At 42.1% G+C, this 21894-nt stretch overlaps 1 protein-coding gene across 6 annotated transcripts in view; it reads left to right on the top strand.

Annotated features, from left to right (window-relative positions):
- The first annotated feature begins 245 nt into the window (after window positions 1-245).
- Window positions 246-21894, top strand: part of LOC143270680 (fibrous sheath-interacting protein 2-like) — a 48556-nt gene continuing 26907 nt past the window's right edge. For 2 of the 6 annotated variants that reach the window (XM_076561530.1, XM_076561535.1), the window contains exons 1-8: window positions 254-442; window positions 839-964; window positions 1612-1773; window positions 2217-2306; window positions 2633-2775; window positions 3658-3799; window positions 4421-4531; window positions 4997-5126. In XM_076561530.1, the coding sequence (XP_076417645.1) occupies window positions 344-442; window positions 839-964; window positions 1612-1773; window positions 2217-2306; window positions 2633-2775; window positions 3658-3799; window positions 4421-4531; window positions 4997-5126 (1003 nt within the window). In that variant the 5' untranslated portion in view covers window positions 254-343. Of the gene's footprint in view, window positions 443-838; window positions 965-1611; window positions 1774-2216; window positions 2307-2632; window positions 2776-3657; window positions 3800-4420; window positions 4532-4996; window positions 5127-21894 lie in introns of all 6 variants that reach the window. The other 4 variants (XM_076561533.1, XM_076561532.1, XM_076561531.1 and 1 more) reach the window with 3 other exon arrangements.

Raw genomic sequence — 21894 nt, 5'->3', positions numbered from 1 at the left:
TGTCTTTGTTGGCATCTTCTTTAGAAACCGACAGCGGTTGAAGTGGCATCTGTTAGAGCTACTTCTGTTGGAGCCACATCTATTTTGGAAACTTCTACTGGGTGATCTCTGCTGGTATGACGTGTCTTAAGGGCGACGCCCATTGGGCGTGGCCTTGAGGGCGCCCACTAAGGATGTCAGCAAAGCAGCATTGTGATGTGTGCGTTCTTGAGGTCCTGTTACCAGGCTGTCTAGGGCCTTGGCTCAGTCTTGATCCGGACACCGGAGAAGACAGTCGCAGGAAGGGAGACCAGAAGACAGTCCACTCCCTCAGCCCCCAGCCCTTGGGGGCTGACGGGTAGCCATGGACTTGTACCTGAACAACTGTTTGAAGGCTGCCGAGGCTGCCGCCTCCAAAGCGGCTTCTGGCAACCTCAAAACTGACAAAGACACTTGTAGTACCGTGAGTGGTGGGCCCTCCATAGTGTCCATTTATTCATTGCCCTTCTTTCCTGGTCAGGGCAGGTTTCAGGCCAGCAGGTAGAATCATGGGGAAAGACTCTGGCTGAGGGGCAGGTACAGGACAGAATTTTTCACAATGGAACGTCCCACCTTCTGACCAGGGCAACGGGTGACTCAAGGTGCCACTGACTTATACTAACCTGGGCAGGACCCAGAAGTAGGGTGCTGGCTTAGGAAGTGGGGAGGTAAGGTCTTCTTGCTTTGCAGCCAGACGGATCCTTCCACCCAGGTGCCTAACAACCTGGGTTGTGCTATCTGGTTCAGGTGTGACAACTGATGTAAACTAAATGAACACTTCCTAGTAGAAAAGACAAACATTTGCATTTCTTTCCCACAGAAGAAACAGAAACCTGTTGTTCCAAAGATTGGACCATCTAGCCTGTTGGACTTACCCCTGGGGGCGAAACTACCTATTATCCCAGGAAGTACTAACATATTCTATACCACAAATATAAGTGAAAAGGTAAACTATGTTTTAATGGTGTTTAAGTGGTTTTCTTTGCCCTTTTTAGCTGTTAAATTTGAAACACTTTGTTATGATCGCACTTTGTATATCACCTTCAGTTTCACACAAATGGAATTACATGAGCTGCAATGTTTTAAAGTCTTTAAACTCACTTTAATGATGGAAAGCCCCAGAAAGAGCTGCAATCACTCCATCCAGACTTTTCTTCAACCACAGCCTCAGCTTGACAGGTTGTGATCTTTCTGGCATACACATATACAACATGCTGATTTCTGCTTCTGTGCCTTGGTTCATCTGGCTCCTGAAACTTTCCATGTACTCTCGTCTCTCTGCTGACAGTCTATCCTGACCTATGTATATGGGAACTGGACTAAGGTAGAGGCTATAGGTATATCAAGCACAGAGTTCATAAATAGTATTCCATGTGCCACCTCTAAAGTAAAAATTAGAGGGGAGAAGAGAGGGAAGTTCACTGAAGGGCATTATATTTACCCAGATCAACCCATTACATTCTTTCACCTCAGTTTCTGCTTGTGTATTTTATTTCCAGTGAACATTCTAATTATTTCAATAAACTGATGTTTAAAAGTGTATTTTCATGAATTTTGCATTTGCAATAATTTCATATATGTTTCTTTTTGCAGCTCTATCGGCCTTCTTTTGGTTTTAATCTTAGTGATCCTTACTGTAGACTCATGGAAACCACCTACCAAAGTCTTCACGATCCACATCTTAAAGCATACTTCAGACGAAAAGACATGCTCAAGAAACTAAGACAGGGAGGATACATCACCAGCAATAACAAAGTGCGTGGAGGCCTGCTTCTATCCAGCAAACTCTAGGCACTTGCTAGGTGCTTTAATACCATTGCCAACTTCTAGTAGAACACTAGCAGATATCACAGAAAGAAGCCAGTAAAATGCCTAGTTTTTTCTTGTAAAAGCTGCTTTCTAGTTGACAATTTTTCAGTGATGGGAAAAGATAATTGCAGTTTTTGGTATGTGAATGCACTGACACATTTATTTTCATGTCTCGAGAAGGAACTTGAAGTTGGAGCTATGTTAGGGAAGTATTTAGAAAAATCTCTGGTGGGTCATCAACTGTCTAAAGATCCTGACTACCCAAATGTCACCAAAAATGCATTCTTACACTGTATCCCACAACTGTCACTAAAATGAATGTTCTTCTTCACTTGTATAAACATGTTGTAATTTTCAAACTTTATAATGTTTTCCATTTTGAATTTTAGGTCATATGTTCCTTAAAAGAGTTGAACAAATACAGACAATATCTTACCACTTTAAAAATTGACTTTGAGAGAAATTATGTCAGGGAACAAGTAAGTTAAATATTTGAGTTTGTTTTATTTTCATGGGACGCATGAAAAGATTTGTGAAAAGCTAGACTCTTTGCACAATATTTCCTTAAAATATTCCAGGAATAATGTCCCTATAAAGAATCTATGAAAGATAAAGATCCCATTTGATTTTTACATATAAAATGTTTATTTGTGGGATGAGGCCATGCAAGGCCTAAAAGCTGGTTAGCAGAATTAATAGTTTGTAATACTCAGAACATTTACTTAAGATTAAATTTAAAGAAATATATCAAAGGAAAGGTTTATTTCTGTCAAGCATCTGACATCCAATAATTGTTTTCTTACAGAAAATTATAGAAAGCCAGGTGAATAAGCTGAACGAAGAGAGACGAGCTTGTGACGAAGCTGCCGCTGCTGCCTCATTTCAGCAGTGGTTGTTACGAGAAGGGAAGAAGACCTCCCCGCATCAAGACCAAATAATAAAAAGAAGGTAGAGTCAGGGTTCGAGTATATTTCAAAATGGGCACACTAGAGACCCCCAAAACTGCAAAAAATAGAAAGAATTGAAGATGGAGTGAGAAAGGTACTAGACACATTTAAGGCCCTCAGCATTTTCAACATGGGGAACTAAAGAGGTAATCAAGGGGGCCTGCTCCTTCAGTGGACTAGAGTCTGAATCCCAGTACCCTCATGGTGGCTCACAACTGTCAATAACTCCAGTTTTAAGGGATCTGATGCCCTCCACAGGCCCTGCATGCACGTGGTGCACAGACTTACTTATGGACAAAACACCAACACACAATTTAAAAAATTAAACTATAAAAATGACATCAAGAGGTGCAGGGATTGGGAACCTTGTTCCTAAGGCTAGGAAGTTCAGTTTCTACCTGAGAAACTGGAGCTGCCAGGAGCCCAAGAGGCAAGTCAAACTGTTATTGAAGAAATGCAAAATATAAATCACTGATCTAGTGAAAGCCAGGTCTGTGGTACCAGAGGGAGAGAGTATCTTTAACACATATCAAACATGAGTTTAAGTAAATTATTAAAGTCACAATGATCAAATTGCTACAACTTTATCTGATGCTAAAGTAAACATGCCTCTCCTCTCACAGCTGGGTATTTTCCTTCAGCTACTAATCACACATCCCATGTAGAAATCAAGCTGCAGCCATAGAAGCTAAAGGGAAAAAATTGTACACTTTTTCTTTTTCAAAAATGTTATCTTAATTGAAAGCTAGTTCCTACTCATTATGTGGTTCCTATAATCCATCCATTCATCTCAGAGTATACCAGAATGCATGTTGATATTGCAGAGTTCCAGAGTGGCAGGTATCCTGAAAGACTTACATTCCTTTGTTTCACTTCTACTTAGACATTTGCGTATGATTAATAAAGAACTAGACAAAATTGAAGACACCTTGGGAAGACGAAACACACTGCAGTTAGAAGAAGAAGACAGACTACACTGGCATAATGTTCAAACAAAACTGAATCAACACAAACAGATTGAAGAGGTCAGGAGTAATTTTAAATGGGAAACTTGTATGGTTCTTTTTTCCGTAAACTACTTGAACAGATTCACTCTATCCTTTGAAGTTGAGTTTAGAAAAGAAACCCAGGCTAGAAGGATTCACTGGGAAAGGCACTTCCGCTGCAAGCCTGGTGACCTAAGTTCAAGTCCCAGAATGTATGTGAAGTTGTAAGTAGAGCGCTCAGTCCGTAGAGTTGTCCTTTGACTTCCACATGAGTTCTGGCATGGCTACTTGTTTAGTTTCTCTGTCAGAATACCTTTAAGAGCAGCCAAGTACATGTGATGTCTTCCCTGAGTTAGAAGTCAACACCCTTTTGCCGGTATCTTTTGTGATTCATCTTCAGAGTCACGTTTGTACTGGCTTCATGGTTGTAATAACAAAATAATTTCTTTCCTGTTCCACTTCATCATATCCAGCAGGACAGTCCCAGGGAATGGCAGATAGATAAGCACGTTCACAAGTCAGTGCAAGATTTGCTTTATTATTGACCCAAAATGTGTTAGGCCATTGATTTGACCTAATTTGCATATTGGTTAGGGAAAAAGAAAATAGTTTTAAAATGAAGTAGACATGTGCTGAGAACTGTAATGGCATGTCCCATAGGAATGGCAATCCAAGGAGATGGCACTTCTATCAAAGATTGGAGAAGAAGTTAAGAGAGAAGCAAAAGCTGACGAACATCGGCGAAAAATCAGAGAGGAAATTAACCAAAAGGTAGTCAGCTTTTGCTGGACTTGGGCTGTCTTAAGAAAGGCTTTTGCCGCAATTTTATATTTTAAAGTATGAATTTTCAGGAGATAGTTATTGATGGAGCCCCAACCGGTATTGATTCTAGCCCCAATCTGTATTTCAAGAAAGAGTCTCCAGAAAGTTAAATTAGATTGAGTTGTTACTAAAATATGTTTTCCTCAACAGTAAAGGGATTGCCTAGCATGTACAAGACCCTAGCTTAAATTTCCAGATTGTAAGAGAGCACGAACACATGCACACATGCACATAAAAGGAAACTTGCCTCTTAATACCTCTCTTCAAATTCATTGTAAATTTAGGTATCTCCAGACAGGAACAAAGGTCTACCTCAGGAACATCATCACATTTGAAATAATCTATGTTGTATTTTTATTGTCAGGTTTCTATTTGAATTTGAAACATATGTAATGTATTTATAATATTTTGCAGAAACAAGTAATGCTTCAGAAAAGAATCGCCTACCATTTACAAAAACTGCAAGAAAAAGATAGTAAAGAAGAAAGTGTAAAGAAAAAGCGGGAAGCAACCGTCCCTGAAAGCAAAAGACAACCTGAAACAGGTGAGAGAGATAGGAGAGAGAAAATAAAAGACATAGTGGATGAGTGGAAGCTGAGCAACAATGTATTGACTATTAGTGTCCACATCAAACCACCTTATGCTCACACAGTTTTTTAAAATGTCCCCTGCAAAAGTAAGTACTAGGAGCCCTCAGTACCTGTGTCAGGTACTCTGTGATACACTTTCCAGTTACAGATCCAGTTAACAAATGTATATTCACAATACATATAGCTAACAAGTAAATACATAGTTTAACAAACAGCCAGGAAGAGAAGATAGCATGTACACTCAGGTAAGAAACCCAGAAGCAAATGAGAGAAGTAAGTTGAGCAGGCAGTAAGAAAACATTAAAAAGAGAAGAAAAGTTTAACAAACCAGTAAGAGCAGAAATAAATTACAGAAGTCACATCAAGAAAGGGATAATATACAAATATCAAGAGAATATTAAAATGTACAAAGCAAGTAATAGGGAAAACAGAACAAACATCTTGGACAAGATAAAGCACCTAGTAGGCAAAGATATAAAGTGAACCAATGAAGACAAGGAGAGAGTAAAGAAAGACCAGGAGCAACCAGCAGACTCCAGCATAAATGCGTTTGTGGGAAGAGAGAGAGATGAAGACAAAATAGAGAAGAGATGGGAGGGGTAGACAAGGAGGAAAGGTAAACAAGGAAGGGAAAGTCACTAGGAAAGAAATAAAAAGGAAGATTGTGATGGTGAGAGAGGGATTTGAAAGGGATTACTAAGGAAGGAAGTCCAATGAACTTGCAAAGGTGTGCAGAGATATCTAAGAGACTTCAGCCCTACAAAGTTAAAGAAGTGGAGAGCTTTTCTAAAAGTAAGTAAAAGGTAAGGAGGGAAAGAGGGGACTGTAAGGTACAAAGAGGAAAGAGGCTTGGATGAAAGGAGACAGTATTCTTTAAAAGGAAGTAAGGAGAGGAGACAGCATACTTGTGATCCTTCCTGTAAAGAGACTTAAAGTAAATAAATTATGAAGATGCTGTTTGAAAGAGGAAGAAAGAGAAAATGAGAGTGGAAGGAGGAGGAAGAAAGATGGGAAGGAGGTTGGAGGGAAGAAATCAGAAAAAAAGAGAGGAGAAAAAAGGAGGAGGAAGGGAAGGAGAAAAGAAGGAATGAAGATAAAAGAAAAAGAAGGAACAAAAGAAGGTACATGACAGGGATGAGAGTCGGAAAAAAGAAGGAAGGAGAGAGAAAGGAAGAAAAGAAGGGGGAGAATTAAAAGAAAGGAAAATGTGGAAGAGGATGGGAAAGATGAGAACAAGAAGAAGAGATGAAAGAGGAATGAAGGGGAAGGTTGAGAACAAGAGGAAGAGAAGAAAGATGAAGGTGAGGAAAGATGAGGCCAAGTGGAAGAAAAGAAAAAACAAGGAGGGGGAAGATGAGAACAAGAGGAAGAGAAAAAAGAGGAATGCGGGAGGGGGAAGGATGGGAATAAGAGGAAGAGTGGAAAGAGGAAGGAGGGGAAAGATGAGAAGAAGAGGAAGAGGAGAAAGATGGAGAGGAAATATAACAAGAGGAAGAGAAGAAAGAGGAATGAGGGAGGGGGAAGTATGAGAAACAAAGGATGAGGAAAAAAGGAGGGATGGGGAAGGGTGATAACAAGAGGAAGAGGAGAAAGAGGAAGGAGGGGAAAGATGAGACCAAGAGGAAGAGAAGAAAGAGGAAGGAGGGAGGGGGAAAGAGGAGAATATGAGGAAGAGAAGAAAAAGGAAGTAGGGGAAATGTAAGAACAAGAAGAAGAGGAGAAAGAGGAAGGAGAGGGAAGGATGAGAACAAGAGGAAGAGAAGAGGAAGGAGGGGGAATGATGAGAACACAGGAACAGAAGAATGAGAAAGGATGGGGAAGGATGAGAACAACAGGAAGTGAAGAATGCGAAAAGCAGGGGAAAGATGAAAACAAGAGGAAGAGAAGGAGGACAGAGAGGAAATATAAAAACAAGAGGAAGAGGAGAAAAAGGAGGGGAAATAAGAGAACAAGAGGAAGAAAAGAAAGAAAAAGGGAGAAGGATGAGAATAAGAGGATGAGAAAAACAGGGGAAGGAGGGATGAGGAAGGATAACAACAAGAGGAATAGGAGAAAGAGGAAGGAGGGAGGGGGAAAGAGAAGAACATGAGGAAGAGAAGAAAAAGGAAGTAGGGGAAATGTAAGAACAAGAAGAAGAGGAAAAAGAGGAGGGAGAGGGAAGGATGAGAACAAGAGGAAGAGAAGAGGAAGGAGGGGAAATGATTAGAACACAGGAACAGAAGAATGAGGAGGATGGGGAAGGATGACAAAAAGGGGAAGAGAAGAAAGAGGAGGGAAGTAGGGGGAAGAGTGAGAACAGGAGGAAGAGAAGGAAGAGGAAGGAGGGAGGGGGAAAGATGAGAACAAGAGGAAGAGAAGAAAGAGGACGAGAGGGAAGGATGAGAACAAGAAGAGGAGGAGAAACAGGAATTAGGGAGGGGGAAAGACAAGACCAAAAGCAAGAGAAGAATGAGGAAGGAGGGTGAAGGATGAGAACAAGACAAAAAGAACAAACAGGGAGGAGGAGAAATTAGAACAAGACGAGAGAAGAAAAAAGAAAGAGAGGGACAGATGATAACAAGAGGAAAAGAAGTAAGAGGAAGGATGGAGGGGGAAGGATGAGAAAAAGGAAAAGAAGAAAGAGGAAGGATGGAGGGGGAGGATGAGAACAAGAGGAAAAGAAGAAAGAGGAAGGACGGGGAAGGATCAGACCAAGATATAGGGAAGAATGAAGAAGGAGCGTGAAGGATGTGAACAAGAAGAGGAAGAAGAGGAAGGAGAAGTAATGATGAGAACAAGTGGAGGAAAAGAAAGAAATGAGGGGAAAGGATGAGAACAAGAGGAAGAGTAGAATGAGGAAGGAGAGGCAAGGATGAGAACAAGAGGAACATAAGAAAGAGGAAGGAGTTGGAAGGATGAGAACACAGGAAGAGATGAATGAGGAAGGTGAGGGAAGGATGAGACCAAGAGGAAGAGAAGAAAGGACAAAGAGGGGCAAGATAAGAACAAGAGGAAGAGGAGAATGAGGAAGATGGGGGAAGGATGAATGAGATCAAGAAGAAGAGAAGAAAGGAAGGATGAAAAAAGTTGAGAACATGAGGAAGGGAAGAAAGAAGGAGGAGGGAGGGGGAAAGATGAGAACAAGAGGTAGAGAAAAAAGAGGAAGGAGAGAGGTGAAGGATTAGAACAGAGGAAGATAAGAAAGAGGAAGGAGGGAGAAGGATGAGAACAAGAGGAAGGGAAGAAGGAGGAAGGAGGGTAAAGATAAGAACAAGAGAAAGAGAAGAAAGAGAAGGGGAAAGATGAGAACAAGAGGAGAAGAAAGGAAGGATGAAAAAAGTTGAGAACATGAGGAAGGGAAGAAAGAAGGTGGGAGGGGGAAAGATGAAAATAAGAGGCGGAGAAAAAAGAGGATGGAGAGAGGGGAAGGATAAGAACAAAAGGAAGAGAAGAAAGAGGAAGGATGGGGAAACATGAGAAGAAGAGAAAGGAAAGAAAGGAGGAGAATGAAGGATGAAAACAAGAGAAAGAAAAAAGGGGAAGAAGTTGGAGGGAAGGATGAGAACAAGAGGAAGAGAAGAAAGAAGGAAGAGGGGAAAGATGAGAACAAGATGAATAAAAGACAGAGGAAGGAGGGAAGGGGAAAGATGAGACCAAGAGGAAGAGAAGAAAGAGGGAGGAAGAGAGAGATGGGAAGAAGAGAAGAAAGAGGGTGAAAGATGAGAACAAGAGGAAGAGGGGAAAGAGGAAGGAGGAGAAAGATGACAACCAGAAGAAAAGGAGAAAGAGGAAGGAGAGGGAAGGATGAGAACAAGAGGAATAGAAGAAAGAGGAAGGAGGGAGGGGGAAAGAGGAGAACATGAGGAAGAGAAGAAAGGGGAAGGAGAGGGAAGGATGAGAACAAGAGTAAGAGGAGAAAGAGGACGGAGGGGAAGGATGAGAATAAGAGGAAGAGGAGAAAGTAGAAGGAGGGAAAATGAGAACGACAGGAAGAAAAGAAAGGAAGGAGGGGAATGATGAGAACATGAGGAAGAAAAGGAAGAGGAAGGAGGGGGAAGGATGAGAATGACAGGTAGAGAAAAAAGGAAGGAGATATGGGGAAGGATGAGAACAAGAGGAAGAGGAGAAAGAGGAAGGAGTGTGAAGGATGAGAAAAGAGGAAGAAAGGAGAGAGGAGGGGAAGGATAACAAGAGGGAGAAGAGAAAGCAGAAGGAGGGGAAGAATGAGAACAAGAGGAAAAGAAGAAAGAGGAAGGAGGGTATTGATGAAAATAGGAGGAAAAGGAGAAAGAGGAAGGGGAGGGGAAAGATGAGAACAAGAGGAAGAAAAGAAAGGAAAGAGGGAGTAAGAAAGATGAGAAGTGGAAGAGAAGAAATAGGAAGGAGGGTGATAAATGAGAACAAGAGGAAGAGAAGAAAGATGAACGAGGGAGCGGGAACGATAAGAACAATAGGAAGAGAGGAAAGAGGATGGTGGGAGCAGGAAGGATCAGAGCAGCAAAAAATAAAGATGGGAAGAGGGAGTATAGGTGATAGCAGGGAGGGAAGAGGTGGGAGGAGGGGTAGGAGGAAGAAGGGAAGAGAAGAAAGAGGAAGGAGGGAGGAGGATGAGAACAAGAGTAAGAAAGAAAGAGGAAGGAGGGGAAAGATGAGACCAAGAGGGAGGGAGAATAGGAAAACATGAAGAAGAGAAGAAAAAGGAAGTAGGGGAAAAGTAAGAATAAGAGGAAGAGGAGAAAGGAAGAGGGTAGGATGAGAACAAGAGGAAGAGAAGAAAGAAGGGGAAAAGATGAGAACAAGTGGAGGAGAAGAAAGAGGAAGGAGGGAGAAGTATAACAACAGGAAGAGAAGAAAGAAGAAGGAGGGGTAGGATGAGACCAAGAGGAAGAGAAGAGGAAGGAGGGGGAATGATGAGAACACAGGAACAGAAGAATGAGAAAGGATGGGGAAGGATGAGAACAACAGGAAGTCAAGAATGAGAAAGGCAGGGGAAAGATGAGAACAGGAGGAAGAGAAGATGGAGGACAGAGGAAAGATAAGAACAAGAGGAGGAGTAGAAAGAGGAGGGAGGGGAAAGTGGAGAACAAGAGGAAGAATAGAAAGGAAGGAGTGAGAAGGATGAGAACAAGAGGATGAGAAAAAAGAAGAAAGTAGATTGGGAAGGATAAGATCAAGAGGAAGAGGGGAAAGAAGAAGAAGAGAAAGATGAGAACAAGAGGAAGGAAGGAAGATTAAGGAGGGAGAAGGTTTAGAACATGAGGAAGAGAAGAAAGCAGAAGGAGGGAGGGTGAAAGATGAGAACAAGAGGAAGAGAAAGAGGATGGAGACAGGAGGAACAATGAGAAAAATAGGAAGAGGAGAAAGAGGAAGGAGGGGGAACCATGAGAAGAAGAGGAAGGAGAAGGAAGGATGAGAAGAAGAGGAAAAGAAGAAAGAGGAAACAGGAGGGATGAGCACAAGAGGAAGAGAAGAAAGAGGGAGGAAGGGGAAAGATGAGAACAGAGGAAGAAAAGAAAGAGGAAGGTGGGGGAAGATGAGAAAAAGAGGAAGAGAAAGAAGAGGAATGCAGGAGGGGAGAAGGATGGGAACAAGAGGAAGAGTGGAAAGAGGGAGAGGGGAGATAACAAGGAAGAGAAGGAAGAGGAAATAGGTGAAAGATGAAAACAAGAGGAAGAGAAGAAAGAGGAAGAAAGGAGGGTGAAGGATGAGAGAGGAAGATAAGAAAGAGGAAGGAGGGAGAGGGAAGCATGAGAACTAGAGGAGGAGGAGAAGGGAAGGAGGGGGAATGATGCAAACAATAGGAAAAGAAGAAAGGAAGGAGGGAGGGGGAAATATGAGATCAAGAGGTAGAGAAGAAAAAGGAAGGAGTGTGAAGGATGAGAACAAGAGGAAGAGAAGAAAGAGGAAGCAGGCAAAACATGAAAACAAGAGGAAGAGGAGAAAGAGGGAAGAGAGAGATGAGAACAAGAGTAAGAGAAGAAAGAGAAATGAGGGGGAAGGATGGGAACAAGAGGAAGAGAAGAAAAAGAAAGGACAGATGAGAACCAGGGGAAGAGAGGAAAGAGGAAGGAGGGGGAAGAATGAGAACAAGAGGAAGAGAAGAAAGGAAGGAAGAGAAAGATGAGAACAAGAGGAAGAGAAGAACAAGGAAGGGGAGGGAAGAATTAGAACAAGAGGATGAAAAGAAAGAGGAATGAGAGGGATGAGAACAAGAGGAAGTGAAGGAAGATAAAAGAAGTAGGGGAAAGAATGAGAACAAGAAGAAGTGAAGAAAGAGGCAGGAGGGGTAAGGATGAGAAAAAGGGGAAGAGTAGAAAGAGGAAGGAAGGGGGAAGAATGAGAACAAGATGAAGAGTAGAAAGAGAAAGGAAGAGAAAAATAAAAGAACAAGGGAAGGAAGGAAGGATGAGAATAAGAGGAAGAAAAGAAAAAGGACGGAAGGAGGGCAAAAAAGATCATGAGGAAGAGAAGAAAGAGGTAGGAGCGTGAAGGATGAGAACAAGAGGGAGAGAAGAAAGAGGAAGGAGGAGAAAGATGACAATGAGGAAGAGAATAAAGAGGCAGGAGAAAGATGAGGACAAGAGGAAGAGAAGAAAGAGGAAGGAGGGAGAAGGATGAGAAAAGGGGAAAGAGAAGAAAGGAGAAGGAGGAGAGAGATGAGAACAAGAGTAAGAAAAGAAAGAGAAAGGAGGGGAAAGGATGGGAACAAGAGGAAGAAAAGAAAGGAAGTAGGGAGAGGGAAAGATGAGAATTAGAGGAAGAGATGAAACTTGACGAGAGGGAAGGATTAGAACAGAGGAAGATAAGAAAGGAAGGAGGGATAAGGATGAGAACAGGAGGAAGGGAAGAAGGAGGAAGGAGGGTAAAGATAAGAACAAGAGAAAGAGAAGAAAGGAAGGGGGAAAGATGAGAACAAGAGGAGGAGAAGATAGGAAGGATGAAAAAAGTTGAGAACAAGAGGAAGGGAAGAAAGAAGAAGGTGGGAGGGGGAAAGATGAGAACAAGAGGTAGAGAAAAAAGAGGATGGAGAGAGGTGAAGGATGAGAACAAAAGAAAGAGAAGAAAGAGGAAGGATGGGGAAACATGAGAAGAAGAGAAAGAAAAGAAAGAGGAAGATAAGGAAGGATGAGAACAAGGGAAAGAAAAAAAGAGGAAGGAGTTGGAGGGATGAGAACAAGAGGAAAAGAAGAAAGAGGGAAGGGGAAAGATGAGAACAAGATGAAGAGAAGACAGAGGAAGGAGGGAGGGGGAAAGATGAGACCAAGAGGAAAAGAAGAAAGAGGGAAGAGAAAGATGGGGAAAAGAAGAGAAGAAAGAGGAAGGAAAGAGGGTGATGGATGAGAACAAGAGGAAGAGAAGAAAGAGGAAGGAGGAGAAAGATGACAACAAGAAGAAGAGGAGAAAGAGGAAGGAGGGGGAAGGATGAGAACAAGAGGAAGAGAGGAAAGGAAGGAGGGAGAAGGATGAGAACAAGAGGAAAAGGAGAAAGGAAGGAAGGTGAAGGTTGAGAACAAGAGGAAGAGAAGAAAGGAAAGATGGAGGAAGAAAGATGAGAAGAAGTGGAAGAGAAGAAATAGGAAGGAGGGTGATAAATGAGAACAAGAGGAAGAGAAGAAAGAGGGAGAAGTTTGAAAGACGAGAACAGGAGGAAGAGAAGAAAAGGGGAGGAGGAGAAATGGGGAAAAGAAGAGCAGAAAGAGGAAGGAAAGAGGGTGATGGATGAGAACAAGAGGAAGAGAAGAAAGAGGAAGTAGGAGAAAGATGAAAACAAGAAGAGGAGAAAGAGGAAGGAGGGGGAAGGATGAGAACAACAGGTAGAGAAAAAGGAGGAAGGAGGGATGGTGAAGGTTGAGAACAAGAGGAAGAGGAGAAAGAGGAAGGAGTGTGAAGGATGAGAAAAGAGGAAGAGAAGAAAGGTAGGAGGGAGAAGGATGAGAACAAGAGGAAAAGGAGAAAGGAAGGGGAAGGTTGAGAACAAGAGGAAGAAAAGAAAGGAAAGGGAGGAAGAAAGATGAGAAGAAGTGGAAGAGAAGAAATAGGAAGGAGGGTGATAAAGGAGAACAAGAGGAAGAGAAGAAAGAGGATGGGGGAGAAAGATGAGAACCAGAGGAAGAGAGGAAAGAGGAAGGAGAGGGAAGGATGAGAACCCGATGAAAAGAAGAAAGAGGAAGGTAGGATGGCGAAGGATGAGAACAATAGGAAGAGAAGAAAGACAAAGGAGGGAGAAAGATGAGATCAAGAGGAAGAGAAGAAAGGAAGGGGACAGATGAGAACAACAAGAAGAAAAGAAAGATGAACGAGGGAGTGGGAACGATAAGAACAATAGGAAGAGAGGAAAGAGGAAGGAGGGAGGGGGAAGGATCGGAGCAGGAAAAAATAAAGATGGGCAGAGGGAGTATAGGTGATAGCAGGGAGGGAAGAGGTGGGAGGAGGGTGGGAGGAAGAAGGGAAGAGTTGGGAGGAGGGTTGGGAGGAGGGAGGAAAAAGATTGGGAGGAGAGGTGGGAGGAGGGAGGGAAACGATGAGGGAGGCTTAGAGGTAGGAGGAGGGAGAAGAGAGAATAAGGTGAAGAAAAAGCATAGTAGAAACAGGGAGGAAGAAAGGAAGGAAATGGAGAAGAAGGAGGGGAAGTGAATGAGGAAGAAAGTACAGAAGGAAGGGAAGCTAGCGAGCATAGGGAAGAAAGCAAAGAAAATGCAAAGAATGGAGTGAAAGTCAAAGACAAGCAGGGGAAGAAAGGGAGGACATTTAAAGAAGAAGAGGGAATCATGGGAGAGCTGCTTGAAAAGGAGGGGCCCAAAGAGTAATTCAGGCCTTGTAGGGGGAGGGGTACTAGTTTTTGAAAACATGATATGTAGACAGATTCATATGTCTGAAATTTAGAAAAATAAACCTGAAAGAAAACATAAAACAACATGGCAGGAAGAGAGAATCAGAAACAAGGCAAGAAAAGAAAAAAATGAAGAGGGGAGCCAATAAAATGTGAGCTCATGAAAAGCGATGGAAGGAGAAAGGGAAAAAGGAGGAGACGAAGAAGAGGCTAGAAAGGGGACGGGCAGAAGAAAGAGGAGCAAAAGGGAGATTTAAAAACAAACATGAACAAAAGTAAAGGCATGTTAAAACCCTAAAACAAAACCTGCATGGAAAACTTGTAGGAATAAAAGGTGAACTACTGGAGACAAAGTCAATTAGTGTGGTGTGGAACTAGTGAGATCAAGTCCAATATGGGTAGGAGTCATTTTGAAAAGGCACTAAAAGACTTGAACTAGAGATTATGCTAGGTAGATAAGTAGGCAAAAAGAAAAGGCAAGGCTAGAAAGAAATCCCTCAAGAGAACAAGGAAATCGGGCACAACAGGGGGATCCAAAATGGAAAAGGGTAAAAATACACAGGTGATTCGCTAGAAAAGTGAGTCAGCATAGACTGGATTCTAAAACACAGCTAGTAGATTAAGACAATAAACAACCTGAGGAAGGAGAACAAAGGCTTAGCAAATAGGAACCTGAGGAGCCAGAGAGATGGTTCCGTGATTTAGAACATTTGCTGTTCTTGCCGAGCACCAAGCTTGGTGCCGACACCAACATCAGGTGACCCAGACTCCTGTTACTCCAGTTCCAGGGATCCAGCACCCTCTTCTGGTCTACGCAGGAACCTGAACACATGAGGTGCACACACCTACTCTGAGACAGGCACGCACCCAGGACGTGCTCTCTCTCTCTCTCTCTCTCTCTCTCTCTCTCTCTCTCTCTCTCTCTCTCCTCTCTCCTCTCTCTCTCTCTCTCTCTCTCTCTCTCACACACACACACACACACACACACACACACGCACACACACGCACGCACATTGAATAAAATAACAGGAGCTTGTAAATAGAGGAAGACAGAGGGGAGACATGGAGGGGGAGTGACAGGAAACATAATGAAGGCATTGGAAGAAGGGAAAAAGAGGGGATTAGTGAGGATGAGTGAGAAAGTCATCAGAGAAGGCACGAAAAGAAAAGGCAGGGTGGGGAAAGGGAAAGTATAAAAATGAGAAGGAAAACATAACATGTTTACAATTTGGGAATCTGATAATGAAAGAAAAGTAAAAAGGAGCAAGTAGGTGATACAGATTTGCAACAGTAACAGAGATTCAAAATTCAATCCAAATATAAACACAGTAAAAGATAACAGGGAACATCTTAAAAGGATGAAGCCAGGGAATGGGAAAACAGCTCAGAAGTTAAGAGAACTGTTTGCTCTTGCAGAGGCCCCAGGTTTATTTCCCAGGACCCACAGGGTAACTCACCTCTGTAATTACAGATCCAGGGCATAGGAAGCATTTTTCTGGCCCCAGGGCACCACATACATGTGGCACACAGATACACATTTGGAAAAATACCCATACACATAAAAAATAATGAAAATGTTTTTAAAATCAATACTTAGAAAGAAAGTTAAAAGAAAGAGTTGGGAAGAAAAAAAATAGTATGTGGAGCCAGTAAAAAGACAGAGTGAGAAAAATGAAAGGCAGGAAAAAGACAGGTAAAGGTGAATAGAATAAGGAGTAAGAGAGGAAAGGAATTGAAGATCAAGGGAAAAGAAGGAGGAAGGACAGAAGGTGAAGAAAAGTGAAAAGAAGGAAATAACAAAGACAGGAAAAAGGAGGGACGGGGGAAGCCAAAGAATAAGAAAAGGACCTTCAAAAAGGAAGTCAGTGGAACAAGACATGGCACAGACCTGTAATCCCAGGACTTGGGAGGCAGAGGCAAGATGATTATGAATTCATGGTTAGCCTGGGCTACATAGTGAGTGTCAGGCCAAGCTGGGCTACAAAGTAAGACTTTGTCTCAAACATCAGAAGAGGAAACCAAAAGTGATGTGGAAATGAGAGAAGAGTGGTGAAAAAGAGGAGCCAGTACAGAAAGGCAAGACCGATTGTTGGAGAAGGCCTAAGTTTTAAGAGCAGACAATAAAATACAGAACAAGAACAGGCAGGTTCAAATAGATACGACTGTAAAAGGAGAAATTAGTGTGTTTAAAAGGAACTTTGCACAGAAGTAGTAAAAGAAAAGAAAACCGGAAGCCAGGAAAGACGGGGAAGAAGGAAAGGAAGAGACAGCCAGCAGTTAAAACAGTGTTCTCAGGACAACTGCAGAAAGAGAGCCAGACTCCTGAGAGACCACAGGCCAGGGGAAACTTAGTCAAGGAGTAAGGTGGAGCTTCGGAGATGCAAAATTCAGGAAGAATTTCAGAGGAGATGGGCAAAGGGTGGGGAGGATCGAGTTAAAGGAACCTAGTAACTTTTGCTGAAGACGGACCAGGGTGGTAGGATATCTCCCGGGGAATGGTAGAGAACAAGGGAGCATGCTGAGCTGTTGTTGTAACCAACAGTCTTATTAAATAAGAAACACAGAACCAATGTAAAAGAGAAAGCCGAGAGGTCAGAGCTCAGAGCTAAAATCTCACCCTTCCTCCTGCGGTGTCTCAGCTTCCCGAAAGAGAGCTATATCCTGTCTGTTCGGTTTTTTTTATAGTATTTTGTTCTCCCTTCTCATTGGTTGTAAACCCAAACACGTGACTGCCTTGTCACTGTCTGTATGTACAGCCCCCCAGGTCTTAAAGGCAAAAGTCTCCAATGCTGGCTGTATCCCTGAACACACAGAGATCTATGGGATTAAAGGCGTGTGCCACCACCGCCACATTCTTGCTATGGCTCTAATAGCTCTGACCCCCGGATAAGTTTATTTATTAACATACAATCAAAATCACATTTCAGTACAATTAGAATACCACCACACTGAGCACTGGGAAAGTGGTGTCTGAATTCATGCAGCAAGGCTTTCCTTCAAGCTGGGTTTTCTATGGAAGTGCACTGATGGCCTAGCAGAGAAGTCACATGCCTACCTCGAGTCTGGTCAGCAAGAATCTTGGCCAGTAGGGAGGGAATGAGGAAAGCAGAGACATCAGTAGAGTAAGGTAAGACAGAGAGGGGTGGCAACAGCCTTGTCGCGGGAGATGTAGATACAAGGACAGACTGTAAAAGGAAACCTCAGGGCAAAGGATGTGGGCTCAGGCCCTCCTTTCCATTCCCAGAACTATAAAAGGGATGAGAGGGACTGTAGAGATTAGGAAATTAGAAAATGAATACAAACCAAGTCAGAAAAATAGGAAAAGAAAATGGAAGATAAAACAGAAGAAAGAGAGGATAGGTGTACAGGAGGCCTGGAAAGTCAGGGAAGGAGGCAGCAAGGGAAAGCAGCCTGCAGAGAAGGCAAAAAAATCATATATATATATATATATATATATATGTGTGTGTGTGTGTGTGTCTGTGTGTGTGTGTGTGTATGTATATATATACATAATAAAAAAAGGAAATGAGAGTTAAGGAGAATAGAGGAAGGGAGGGGCTTAGGAAGATTAGGTTAGAAGAGTTTTCAAAGGTCCTCATACAGGGTTGATAACGAGGAGAAAGCTACTTTTTAAAAGCCTATAAAACACCATAAAGAAAGATGTTTGACAGTTGTGAAGGTGAGTAATTGCTTTGATAGACATACAGTTGCTAGAACTTTGCCAGGAAAAGAAAATACTGGCATGAGACAGGGAGAAAAGTGTTTGGGACTATTGGGGTCCAGCCCCTAATAGTCTCCTTTCCAAGGTCTGCGGAAGGATCTATCAACCAGCTGATAATTAATCTTTGATGAAATGGAATGAATCTATGTACATGAAACTCCTTAGTCCATATACTTTATTATTCTGTGACAGTTATAAGCTTATATTCTGCTCTCATATTTAGGTCATCTTTAGCCTGATTTCTCTCTACACTTGTCTGCGATCCCCTCTATGTTCTATCTTAATTCCTTCATCTAGTTCTGTCCCTTCTAGGTTCTCATCTATCTAGTTCTTTCCCCTATCAGCTCCTCTCCCATCTCCTTCTCTCTCATCTGGCTCTTCCTCATCTTGTTCTTCCCCATCTGGCTCTTCCTCATCTTCCATCTCGTTCCTCTAGTCCTCTCTTTTAGCTCTTCAATCTAGTTCTTCCCCATCTCAGTTCGTTCCTCTCAAGTTCTTACCCATCTAGTTCTTCCATTCTCTTCTCTCTTCTCTGTCCTCTCCTGCCCTGGGAGTTCTGGTATATATACACTTACAAGCAGTATTTCCTTAGCAGTGCAAAGCCAGGCTTCCAGGGTCAAATGGAGGGGTGATAAGAATAGGCTTAATTGACACATCCGCCAGGCCTTCTCAAACAGGTAACCTGGATGCTTAAGTCTGTTCTTAGAGAGTACAGAGGTATCTCTGATAAGGTACTTTCCTCCATCCGGTGATGGACCTGGCTGGATGCTACCAATAATGATAATTACAGGGAGGCTTGAACTGGGAGTTCTGGCTGAGCATAGCTGTTAGCACAGAAGGTTATCTAAAAATTCCTAGAAGTGGTTAGGTAAGTAGTTAGAGGTCTATAAAGTTAGTAAGGCTGTAAGAAAGGAGGGGTCTGAGCTAAATTGTGTAAAGCTATTACTTAATGTCTACCTGACCTAGGCGGTGTCCCCTTGTGGAATTTACCTTAAGTCAGGAGACTCGCCTGTGGGTTGTTATCACTGTTAATCCTCGGAAATTGGGTGACCACCTGGGTGATGTCTCCTTTAGTCCTTGAAAGTGGCTAGGGGAGATATCTGATTGCAGAGAAAGCCTTTCCTGAGGCTGTTCTCCAAATACCTGGAATGTGTATGTCCAGAGAGTGATCAGTCCACACTGTTAGCCCTTCTTAGGGAAGAGTCAATTGGGAAAACTATGAAGGCACACATGATTTTCATAACAGAATACAGCTGATATATAACAAGCCAAGTAACACCAAAAACTCCTTGGGATTTGGCTTCCTCTGGAGGAATTCCATGATTCCTCCAGGTAGTGACTTTGCCATAACCAGCTGAGTTCTTCTGATATTCCTGCGGCCCGTAGCAGAAAAGGAAGGCGTGGGGCAGCGTTTGGTTCAGGAAAATCACTGATATTTATAGAAAGGAATTATGGCTTCAAGATATGCTTTCAGTCTCTAGTCGATTGTGTTGAAACTCTCAACTCATCAAGCGACTTAAGCCAAATCCAGATGGTTGAGGGTAGGGGCTCCTTACCTCACCCTTACTTCTTAACCTTTCCTTGTCTTTTTTGTCCTGCATGATCCATAGTACTGGTTTCTCTAAAGTCAGTAGTAAAGACAAGATAGAGATGCAGAAAAAGAAAAAGAAAGAAAAGTATGTATTCAAACCTAAGCAATATGAAGAGAATTGAAAAAGAATCAATGAACAAAGAGAAAAAGAAAGCTTACAAAGGATGAATCAGTGAAGAGTTGGAGAGAGAATGTAAGACTGAGATGTAGGGACCAGTAACACAAGTGCAATTTTATGGTAGGGGACACATTTTACAAGTAGGAGTCAAGAAAAAAAGAACCCAGAAAAATGATCATTGACAATAGATGATGGATGGATGGATGGATGGATAGATGGATGGATGGATGGATGGATATAAATAGATAAATAGATAGATAGATAGATAGATAGATAGATAGATAGATAGATGATAGGTAGGTAGTTGGGTAGGTAGGTAGATTAGCAGGAAGGTAAGTGGGTAGGTAAATGGTGATAAGAAAGAAAAGGAAAAGCATAAAAGAGTCTAGTAAAATAGTATATAAAACAGAATGAGCCAAAGGGAAGATGATTTTGGAGGCAAAACCAGATAGAAGAGGGAAGGAAAGATGAAAGAGCAGAGGCAGCAGGCAGCAATCTGTGGTGCTTCTAGTTACAAGTTGCTGGGGCCCTAGGATCCTGTCCTCTGGACAGTGAATAATGAAGCCCTCGGACTTAAATTGAGTGTCCAAGAGAGGACACCATTAAGTGGCAAGGGCTATGTGCTTTTAAATGGTCATGGAGCAAAAAGGAAAATTGGAAAATTTTGGGTAAGGAGTTAAAAGGTGACTTGTCATCTGATACACTAGATGATAAATTCCTTTCCTGGCACCAGAGCTCCATCATGAGCTAAAATAATTGTCTAAATGTCATCATTCAGAGGAATTTTGATTCATCAAGCACTTGTAAGACTTCTCATGGGACACCTGGGATTGGTGTCAGGAAATTTGCTTGAGGTAGTTGGAGTCAGGGTCTTCTGGGGCTAAGTTCATAACAGTCTGTCTGTGTCCTGCTTCAATCCCCCTCAGAACAGGTGGCCCTAGCTGCCATTGGTGTGGGGAGAGGAGAATTAGGGCAAAGACAGTTAGTGCTACTTCAGGCTGAGAAAGGATATGGAAGATTGACAGCAGCCAGGCTCCCTATTTACAGGTCTTTCTAATGACCCATGATACAAGGCAGAAGACCCAATTCAGGTTATGTGGACAAAACCATCTGAAGTCTGGTGGATCTCACAACACAGAGTACACTCAGAAGTGAGAAAGTCTAAGGTCCTCTAAGTTTAAAGGACCATATAAGCCACTGAGTTAATGCTTTACTCGATCTTTAATGCCTGAATGATGGAGGCCAAGTAGATTGTAGACCTTGGAGGAGATAGTAAATATTAACTGGAGTTCAAGTCTAGGGAAACTAGTAGACATGAAGAAACTCTAAGGGTACATCAAGACTTTGTGGATGGTTCCAAGGAAGGGCAGTGGTTCTCAACCTGTTGGTCATGACCCCTTTGGGGTCGCATATCAGATCTCCTGCATATCAAATATTTTCATTATGATTCAAAATAGTAGCAAAATTATAGCTATGAAGTAGCAAGGAAAATAATTGTATGGTTGGGAGTCAGCACAGCATAAGGAACTGTATTAGAGGGTCCCAGCATTAGAAAGGTTGAGAACCACCGCTTTATAAGAACTGACACCAGAACATAAGGATAGTTTGTGATCTGGACCAGAGGCAAGAGGAGGAGAAAGGTCCAGGAGAGGCTAACTTCCTGAGTCAGTTTCATTAAATTTTGTTAAAAAGCTCATTCCTTTGATTTACTTTTTTTTTTTTTTTTTTTTTTTTTTTTTGAGGATTGGGACCTCCAAACACAATAGAGATTAAATGTATTTCTCAGGGCAGCTGACACTCCTTGAATCCTTGAGCCCTTGAAGGCAGGTCCATTGTTACCTAGAATACTTTGTAGCAGCCCAAATCTTTGGGTAATTTTATGAATTAAACTTCTGAGCATCCTTTCTGTCTTGTTTGCAAAGATCTTCACCCATACTAAGAGGGATTCGATGCCCCAGCATTTGGGCAAATGAACAGAATCTGTTAGTCTTTCCCAGGATAGGGTCTTGTCTATTGATGTTCTGGGAAAGTGAGTCCAAGTGTCTGGGGATTATTTCTCTGGCATAGTTCACAAGTGCTTATCATTTGGTCAGTAGCCTTTTATACTTTTTTGGTCACTTGTAAGAATCTACATCTGTCCAAATTAGAGGCTTAATCTGGGAGTTTTTTTTGTTGTTGTTGTTGTTTTTTTAATCTTTCATCTCTTTCATATAATTGTGCTGATGCAAGAAAGAGTCAGGAAAAAGGAAAACTGTATGCCAAAGATAAACAGGCAAGTGGGGAAACAAAGGGAGAAATCTGAACTGAAGACACAAGTCTATTCAAAGTCTTAGGCGGCACATATAGAGAAGGGATTCAAAAAAAGATACAGGTAAATGAAAGAAAACATTTGAAAAGAGCTTCAAAAATTGATGAATGAAATAAATCAGAGAAATGTGAAGGATGGGGTGGAAGAAGAAAGGAGGGAGGCAGGTAAGATAAAA

Source organism: Peromyscus maniculatus, chromosome X, assembly GCF_049852395.1.
Source record: "Peromyscus maniculatus bairdii isolate BWxNUB_F1_BW_parent chromosome X, HU_Pman_BW_mat_3.1, whole genome shotgun sequence".
Classification (NCBI taxonomy): Eukaryota; Metazoa; Chordata; class Mammalia; order Rodentia; family Cricetidae; genus Peromyscus; species Peromyscus maniculatus.
Note: the sequence above shows the minus strand (reverse complement) of the source record. Positions and strands in the feature narration are given on the sequence as shown.